We start from the raw sequence: 10156 nt of genomic DNA on the forward strand, positions 1-10156 counted from the left end.
TAAGAAATATGCTTTGAAATTATTGATTATTTAATGATCATGATTTTAATATTTAATTAAAAATAATTTATGTATTTATTAACCTAAATAAATAAATAAGACATATAATGCTAAAATTCAAAACTAAAATAAAAATTTAATTAGTTGAAAACATATTTTCATAGTTATTTCTATATAAATATTAATTATAATTTGTTTAATTTATTATCTTATAAAAAATGTTCAAAATATTCAAAATAAATATTTTTATATTTGTTTCTATATAGATATTTATTTATATATAATTATTCTTTAGCCTTGATGTTTTTCATTCATTCGTCTTAAAAGCAACAACATCACACCTCTCTATCTCCATAAGTTTTTTATTCATTCACATGTAAGACAATGCACACACATATATAAATATATATATATATATTGATCTTGTTAAAAAATAACTTGCTTGGTTGTTTTTTGAACATTTCAAAGTTGGATGGTTTCAAAATGGGTTTTCATTTATTGGAACCAGATTATAGCTTATAGCAATGTAAATGATATATTAGTACTCGTAAACTACTCAGATTCGATTCGATTAAAATTCGAATTTGATTTGATAATTGTCGAGTCGATCTTGAGCTCGAGCTCGAGCAGCTCGACTTATCGAACGAGTAGAGTTCGAGCATATTAATACTAGGCTCAAATAGCTCGCGAGCCTAATCGAGTTTTTTTTTATATATATTTTTATTATTTTATTTATAAAATTACTATATTATTCTTAACCTAAAAAACCCTAAATTTCCATTTTCTTCTGTCCCTCTTTCTCCCTATCTCTTGCATCTCACCCTCATTTTCTTTAGAGACTCTTGAATTTTTTGAAGAATATAAATTTGAAAAAACTTATATCAAAGGCCAAGTCAGTGCAAATTCTTGCTTTGGATTCTAACATCTCATCCTTGTCATCTAAATTTGGTGGGGCTTATAATCGCAGCAAATCTTCAGTAAGTGGTCACAATCTTTCATTTACCTTTCTCTACATTAGATCCCCATATGAAGTAACCATTAATGTTGAGAAAGTTATAAAGTAATTTGATTTTTGTTAAATTTTACATGGTTGTGATTTAATACTTATGAATAGTATCTTGATTTTAAAAATGTAAAACTAAATGACATTTATCACAAAAGTATATAAAGAAAATGGTTGCTTGGGCCAAGGTTGGCTACTGAAGAATATGAGTGCTAGGCCTAAGGTTCTACTGTTACTAGGGTTTTAACACTCAAAGCTTAACTCTCCTTGAATAAATTGAGATTTAAAATATCTAATTTTTTTTGTTTCTCATGTTGCTAGATGCTTAAATGCAAACTTGATTGAGATTCTTGTCAAAGTGGAGACTCTAGATCTTCATTACTGTCATGTATGAAATATTGATTTCTTCCACCTTCTTAGTCCTATTTGTTTTGCTGGCTTCAGTTCTTGGCAATAGCAAGTCTAATTGTGCATTTACTATGTGTAGCTAACCTTTTTTACAACAAAAAAAGTTGAAACGCTTGAAGAGCTGACTTGAGTGAGTGATTTAAAGTTATATTATTCTAAAGCTTTTAGCTATATTTATTGTGTTTCATATGGTTAAAAAAAATATGAAAGTAATGATCAGATTGTTGACTTTGCATGAGGATAGATAGATTTATACTTTTTTTTCTTATGATTCAATCAGTTATTTTAACCTAACCTTATTTGTCCTCATTTCACTTGGTGATAGCTTGCCTTCTTATCTGCAATGGAGTTATTCACTTAGGAATTTGACCTGAGAACATTTTCATAAGCTTTTTAATGTGGAATGATTACTGAACCATTCTTAACTTTAATGTTATGTCTTTTTTCCCACTTTAACTTGGGTTTCTACTTTTGGATGGTAAATTAGGGTCACATTATTATTACATATTGGCATTTGGGATTCGAAAATGAATTGTGGCTGGATTCAAAATCCATTTTTGGTTCCACAAGTTTTAATGTGTTTCAAAATTTGACTCCATTGAAGGGAAAAAAAACTCACATTTTTTTTCCTTTCTCCATAAAAGTACCCATTATGTGTTTGTTAAACACACCATAGATATAGCTTTAAAGGCTGTCTCATACTCTTATTGTATTTTAAGGCCTTTAGCAAATAGTTCTAGTTAAACATATTCAAACGAGTATTACTACAAATCATAGTCTTTTCACCCATCTAAGAATTAAAGATGTTTTTATAGAATAATGCTTTTGTGAGGTATATTGCTTGCAATTCCCATAGATGGTTATCATTTACTGCTAAATTATATACTCTTCCAATAACTTATTTTTAGCAACTTGTTTGGCATGTTTCTTGTAAAAGAATTTACTGCACATGTTTCTAACAACTTGTTTAGTATTATTGTTTGATCCCAAAATTGAATTTTTGTTTTGATTTTTTTTTTTTTGTTATAGAGAACTAAATATGTCATCAATCACACCAGATATCTCCTTTATACCATTTCAATTGACAACAAATTCTTTTGCTAGTCGAATTGTATCAGATAATGATGATAATGATTCAGTGAATGAAACTTTAGATGCCACTGATGGTAACATAAATAAAACACCAGTCATCGATACCAATGATAGAGAATGTAATGATGTTGACCTTAAAAAGTGTGAGGAAGGTAATGAGAAAAAGAGGTGACAAACATCTGTTGTTTGATTGAGTTCAAAGAAGCTAGTCTTCCTGATGGTTTTAAAAAATGAAAATGTGTCCATTGCAAAAAGAAGCTAGTAATAAATGCAAGTAAACGTATAACTTAATTTAAAAGGCACTTTATAACTTATGTTGAGCAAAAAAATTTTCAGAATCAACAACAAATGATCAACTTCTAGCCAGTAGACACATATGGTGATGTACAGATACTATATGCTCTCACAGATGGTAAGTTTGATATGGCAAAGATGATAGAGGCAGCTGCACATTGGATACTTATGCACAAACATCCTTTTTCGATTATGAAATATAAAGGTTTTAACATGATGCAAAAATGTGGAATGCCTGAATAAGAAAAGATATCACTCAATACTATTAAGAAGGATTGCATGCAAGTTTATGAAGCAGAAAAGAAGAAATTAAAGGCACTGTTGAAGACTGTCAACAATATTAGTTTGATGATAGATATGTGAAAGTCAAGTAATCAAAAGATTGAATACATGGTTCTTACAGCACATTTTATAGATTCTAATTGGAGATTACAAAAGCATGTTATTAGCTTTGTTTACATACCTTTTCCTTATCATGGTGTTGGGATTGTCGATTGTATTTTTAAGTGTCTAAAGGAATAAGGAATTGAAAACAAGGTGTTTACACTTTTCTGTAGACAATGCTTCAACTAATGATGTAGTTATTAGAATTCTTAAATACACATTTTCAAGAAATATGAGGTTGCATTGTGGAGGAAAATTATTTCCTGTTTGGTGTTGTGCACACATCTTAAATCTCATGATTCAAAATGATCTTTCTGAGATTAAGAATGTGATTAGTGATGTTCATGAAAGTGTCAGTTTTATTAATCAGAATGAGGCAAGACTTTACTCATTTTTTAACATAGTACAACAGTTACAGTTGCTTGATAGGAAACTCATTCTCAATTGTAAAACATGTTGGAATTCAACATTTGAAATGTTATCGACTACAATCAAATTCAAAAAAGTGTTTTAAAGACTTAAAGAATGAGAATCTCATTACGAATGTGGTCCAAGTCATAAAGATTGAGAAAATGTGAAAAAAGTTTGTGAGATTTTAGAAGTTTTTAATTCAACTACTAAAATCATCTCTGGATGTGATTATCCAACTTTATACCTATTTTTGGATGAAGTTTATCGTGTGAAAATGTTATTGGATAAAAGGATGAATGATGAAAATGAATGTGTTTAAATGGTTCGCAAAATGAAAAGTAAATTTGATAAGTATTTGGGAGAATGTAATTTGTTAATGGCTATAGCAGCTATCTTGGATCCAAGGTGCAAAATAAGGGTGGTTGAGTTTTGCTTTCCTCAATTGTACTCTGATAGATAAACAAGAGAAAAATATTGTTAGAATTTGAAATACTCTTTTATAAGATTTATAAGGAATATGTTCGTGAATATCAATTTGCCAATGTGCGTAAGGCTGAAACTTAAGTGTATGATAGTAGTATTAGTGGTATGAATATATAAGCTTTTTCTTTGGGTTGATTTGAATTTGCAAATTATGTAAAATTAGTTAAAACTATTCAACCACAACAATCTGATCTAAATATCTATCTAATTAAGGGTTACTTTATATGTAAAAAAGATTTCACTAAATTTGATGCTTTGAAATAATGATAAACGAGCACTTTGAAATACCATATTTTATCCAAAATGGATCAAGATAGATTTACTATTTCTATCACTACAATGACTTTAAAAGCTACCTTTAGTGCTGGTGGAGGTATAGTTATTAATACTTATTGTACTTTTTTAGCTCCTAACACAATGCAAACATTATTTTGAAGAGAAGATTGATGTCAGAATCTTCATAGATTGAAAAAGAAAAACAAAGTAAATTTTTTTCTTTATTATCATTTTGTTATTGGATGACTATCATTGCTTTAATCTAATTTTTAACTATTAATTTTCTTTGATTTATCTATATAGAAATAGAAGAAATTAATTGACATTACACTCAAAATTCCTTAAAGTGAAGATATATGATGTTTTCTATACAGATATAAAATATTATTACTAAATACCTTTAATTTATCACAATATTACTAAAAAAATATAGGTGGTAGCTAGTGTAAATTGAACTTTTGCACTATTGTTTACGAACCATAGGTTATCTAATGAAATCACTTTGCATTCATACAACAAAAAACTTTCTGAAAAATTAACAGGAGATTCTAAGCAGTAAGCACCACAGGACCCATTGGCCCCTACAAAGCTAGACTCCCAGGTTCCGCAGCCTTGGTGGTTCCGTTAACAATGGACCCTCTTGGTTGCTTCTAAATACAAGACAACTGGACATCGTCATAGGGTGCCACACCAGGTGCGTCAGGGTGAAATTTTGCCCCATACTGTTTTCCCATTCCAAAAATTTTGCATTTCTATCTTGAAACTAGATAAAAATGCAAATTGATACTAACCCTTTGGTCAATTAGGTTTGTCAGCCAATTGTGAATTTCTCCTTGAATTGATCTCTGCTGCCCAACTCTTTCCAATTTCTGTCTGAAATTTTCCTTAACATCAAAGAGAAGTGAAAGAAAACAGAGTAAACATCACCAACAGTTTCGGGTTAAGATAAAAGAAGTTAATCGTTTCATTTATTACATCTTGCTCCAAACAAATAATTTACTCTACCTGCAGTTGAAAGGAAAAATTCATCCAGCACCTTCCCATGTTCTGCCACGATATCATAATATCAAAGAAAAGAATTTAGATAATAATATTAAAAAACTAACAAACCCTTTCCCATTTTTAGCTGTAAATAAATAAAACCCCTTACCCATTTCATATTCCAGAGCTTGCAGAATCATTTCAACCTGGATTGTGAATGCACATAAACTCAATTAAAGAAATGAAAAGGTAAGGGTGAGACAACACACAAATAATCTAGTGCGGGATTAACACAGAATGAAAATCAATAATGACATTGAGTTTGCATTGCAGAAACATTACAAGGTAATTTCAATATAATGATCTACAAAAAAGTCCGAGGGGCATGTATGATGTATCTACTGTTCTGTTAAACCCCTGTACCACCATTCTCCATTTGCTTTTCTTGCCCCATCCTCATCCACAAGAAGGTTGACAAAAACCAAACCCATGAAAAAAAAAAGCCCAGCCTGTTTGTGTGTGTGAGCATACAATCAGCTTCATTGGTGTGGAATATCCAGTTACCACCTGTAACAACTAAGATATGTCTCCAATGGAAAATGTTCTTTCAGAAGAAAAACCTCTCTGCGGGTGTGTAAGTCTGTGTGTGTGTGTGAGCATGCACAGACAAATGAATGCCATCACAAAGCATACCTTGTCAAAATCCTTCACAAGATTAGCTTCCAAAGAAGCATTATTTTCATATTCTGCCCACAGTTCTTGGATCTCCTCAGCTGCATATAACAAAATCCCCAATTAAGACAAGCAGATGCCACAAAAAAGCAATTTAACTATCCAAAATTTCCAAATATAACATGGTTTAGGGGGTACCCCTCATTCCTCCACCCAAAATTTTGCACATTTCAGTTAAAGCTGCTTGCTCACGTCTGCTTTTTTCTTCTTTAGGCACACCATCTGATGGTGTTATATCTCCAACAATAGCTGTTAAATTTCAAAATCTGAACTCAAAACTCAAACCATAAATTTCATGTTATGCGTGTCTGTGCAGGCCACATGCACATCTAAATATAGCATCAGATATGTAGTAGCTCAGTAAGCCTTGCCCTCCCCCCACCCCACCCCACCCCACCCCACCACCCCCCCCCCCCCCCACACCACACAAAAACCCAAAAGGTCCATGTAAGACAAATTAACAAGATGATTGTAAGAGTTCTATATAGTCATTTATCTAGATTTCCACAAAACATAGCCCTCCTTGCCTCTTATATTAAGTTTTTGATTATTGAAAACAAGACATGTGATCACAAGATAAAAACTTATGGTTTATGCTATTTCCATTGGAATACTGATTCATTACTCCTTTCATCACAATAGAACATGGCTAAAACCTCCAAATAACCAGCTAGCAGCTCCACAAGTATATGCTATATATCATTAAAATTTCTAACCTCAAAAATGGTAAAATTATTACTGCTTTCTATTAGAGAAATATCTTGGTTAAAGGCTTTCAATCTTTTAAAGAAGCAAAGGAAGAAGCACAAGGATGGAGATTATAAATTTGGAACCCCTCACATACGATCGCTATTTAAAGTCATCGACAAGGTTTTGAGTGTATATAGAGTAGCAATCAACCCTACTTTCTGAAAATTATTGACAAAAAAGACAGAAATGGCTCCTCTAACTACATTGACCTCACTATTGACAAGGAATTATAGCCAAGCAGCAAAGTTTCTTCATAACTTCCCCTATATGTAGATAGAACTTCATCAGATTGTTCAAGATACCCCATTTATAGATTTTCCTTTTTCCTTCTTTAGAGGGAAAACAGCTTCTGTACCATTACTGATTTTAACATAAGAGTTGTATAGCAGGGATACCGCAATTTGAAGTATACCATTGATTATGTTAGAAAATAAGGACACAGAAAAGTACCTTCTGCAATATCATGGACAATTGCTATCTTAATACACCTGTAAAAGTTAGATCGAAAAAGGCATAAAATTTCCCTAAATAACATCCAACAAAAGCAGAGAAGAAATAAAGTTAAAAAAGGAAGAAAAAGTAAGCATAAAAAAATAACATATCTATAAGCAAACTCATATCCAGCCTCTTTTCTAAGCTAAATCCAGTCAAAGAAAATAGGTCGAAAGATATATCTAATGGCTAACTCTCCTAAAATTTTCATCAATTACCATGAACAAAAAAAAAAAACATATCACATTGACAAACTTGGAAGTTGATACATTAATAAAGAACAGAAGCATTGATATGATATGACAAGAGTCAACCTTTCTCTATTCACACCAGGAAGGTCACCAGCAATCAAAGCCATCAAAGCCATGCGGTACATATGGTCAGCAATTGATTCAGGACCCTTTATCCCGTGATTGATCCAACCCTTCCTTTTTGTGGTCTACAGGATACAGAAAGAAATCAATAACTAGTCTTTTCTTCCCAAGCCAGTTTATAAGATAGTAGCTGTACCTCAAAAGGCATAATGCAATACTAGAAATGAAATAAAACATGTAATCTGGCAGTCAGGATCACATTTTCGCAGTTGCATAAGTTAACTGGAAACCGCAGGAGGGAATGAAAAGTGGGCGGTGGAGCTTTAACCTCATAAACCAGAGACCATAGTTAAGGTTTAAGCAAAGAGAGCACAGCTATACAAATATTATCATGTAAAATGCAAATTTAATCTTATGTTTGGATTGAGAGAGGTGAATAAAAGGAAAGCAAGGGAAAAGTTTCCCTTGTTTGGCTTTCATTTTAAATTAAAATAAAGGAAAGGGGGTTGGGCACCCCCGTTTCTCTCAAAAACTCATTTTTTAGTTAACCCCAAACAAGGAGAAAGCTAAGGAAAGGAAAGGAGTAAAAATGTTTTAAACATAAAATAACATTTATACCCTTTATTGTTTTCTTCAATTTTCAAAAATACATTGCAAGCATGACAAGAAGTATTAACATTTACTTTTTTTTTATCAAACCCAAACCATCCTTTCTTATTTTACATTCTTGTAGCTTTCATCAACTTCTTATATTATTGTTGTAAATTTTTTTATAGAATTTTTTATGTATAAATTTTTTATTTTTTATTCTTTTTATCATATTTTCTTTATTTTATGTGAAAATAAACTTTTAAGTTATTATTGGTTTACGTAACTTATCATCATGCATAAAGAAAAAAAAATCATTTCAGTTATTTTTTTAATTAATATAAGGTCTTATATCAATTTTTACATTTTATTATTATTTCATAAATTTGGGAAAAAGGAAAAAGAAAAGAAATATGTACATGAAAAATACATACAATTGGAGAAATTATGCCTATATTAATGGAGCTCATTATACTTATAAAAAAATATATTAATACAAGTTTATAATTAATTTTATTTACTAAGACATATTTATATTTTTTAATTTTTCATTAAAATTAATTCTGAAAAAAAATTGCATAGAAATAACTTTAAACCTACATTTATTTTATAGATTAATAAAAATTAATCTCTTTTATTGAATTTTTTCTTTTTTTTTTTACCTTAAAACAAATAATTTCTAAATTATTCATACGCTAAATGAAACATTTAAGGTATAATTGAAAAAAATATTATAATAAATAATTTGCATTCCTTTCCACTCTTTAACCAAATAATAGTGGTTAAGATTCCTTTCCTTTAATTTATTAATTTTACATGTAACCTTTCCTTAAATTTCTTTTCCTTTACTAATATCTATCCAAACATAGCCTAAATTTCTAATGTTTAATTCTTCAACCATTACTATCTAAATAGCTAAATAGTGCTATTTTATTATTGAGTATCTTTCATATTTTCTACTCAAAACTCGTACTAGTACTTAAAAGTTGTCAAAATTAAAGAGCATAGGCCCCTCAATCTAAACAGGAAATACAAATCAAGGAATTAACCTGAAACGATAAAAGTTTAACGTTTTCATTTGGGAAAAATTATACCTTGAGACTATGGCACAATGTGAGAAAATCAATGGCGGAGGCCGTGGACGAACTGGACGACCTCGACTGACCTCCAGTCTCCAAAATAATGGCCGAACTCTCGGAGCCAGGTTTCTGAGAATGGACGGAGACGATCCTCAGGGTGGGATCTCCGGGGAAGCAAAAGGATCGAGAGGAGGAGGCCAGGCTGATGAAAACGATCGGCAATCGGCGACCTGGGAACCGATTCAATGGAGGTGCGCAGTAAGTTGAAGTATTAACCGCCATTTTGTAAGCGAAGGCAGGCCGTACGGCGGAGATTGGTTGCCTTGTTGCCTTGTTGCCTTTTATATGGGATGCGAGAAACGGGGGCCTGATTTGGTTGGTCTGCAGATCAACTTTGGTCTTAACACGAAAATTAGGTTTTTTTTTCACTCTTTCTCACTCTACTACGTAATGTGACCAGCCATATGACTTCTTTTTTATGTTTTAACGAGCCATAATTGTAGCGGTACCTTGTTTTAGAGGTAAAAAAAAAAAGGTGTTAAAATTTTAAAATATGAATTTAATTGTTTAATTATATTTTTAAAATAATTATTTTTTAATTTGTTTTTTTATAAGTGATATAATAATGTATTGGGTAGATAATATATATATATATATATATATATCTTATGAATAAAAATTATTTGAGTTTATCCTTAAAATTTAAAATGTGACATATAATCACCTTAATATTTTTTTTTATCTCATTCTATGATTATTTACTGACGTTGTTAATACTTAAGTTGTATAAACATTAACTTTTTTTCCATTTCATTCTTTTATAAAAGTTTATTATTTTTTTCTAGAACTAAAAAAATTTAAATTCAAAT

At 30.7% G+C, this 10156-nt stretch overlaps 1 protein-coding gene across 6 annotated transcripts; it reads right to left on the reverse strand.

Moving 5' to 3' along the window:
- Positions 1-4713: 4713 nt before the first annotated feature.
- Positions 4714-9767, reverse strand: LOC111288326 (Metal-dependent phosphohydrolase). 6 transcript variants are annotated; one of them, XM_089760198.1, is made up of 9 exons: positions 9303-9763; positions 7621-7745; positions 7265-7302; positions 6203-6313; positions 6026-6105; positions 5502-5538; positions 5357-5398; positions 5143-5224; positions 4714-5001 (listed from the first exon to the last, which is right to left on the reverse strand). In XM_089760198.1, exons 1-8 carry the CDS (start codon positions 9567-9569, stop codon positions 5163-5165), a joined length of 762 nt encoding a protein of 253 aa, XP_089616324.1. In that variant the 5' UTR covers positions 9570-9763; the 3' UTR covers positions 4714-5001; positions 5143-5162. The 6 variants fall into 6 exon arrangements, 4 of the variants coding, with proteins under 4 accessions (XP_089616324.1, XP_089616322.1, XP_089616323.1 ...); XM_089760196.1 differs by having other exon boundaries at positions 5143-5235; positions 9303-9756; XM_089760197.1 differs by having other exon boundaries at positions 4714-5224; positions 9303-9758.
- Between the last annotated feature and the right edge of the window lie 389 nt (positions 9768-10156).

This window comes from Durio zibethinus, chromosome 4 (assembly GCF_047325235.1).
Source record: "Durio zibethinus cultivar Kanyao isolate XHJ-2024 chromosome 4, ASM4732523v1, whole genome shotgun sequence".
NCBI classification, from domain to species: domain Eukaryota; kingdom Viridiplantae; phylum Streptophyta; class Magnoliopsida; order Malvales; family Malvaceae; genus Durio; species Durio zibethinus.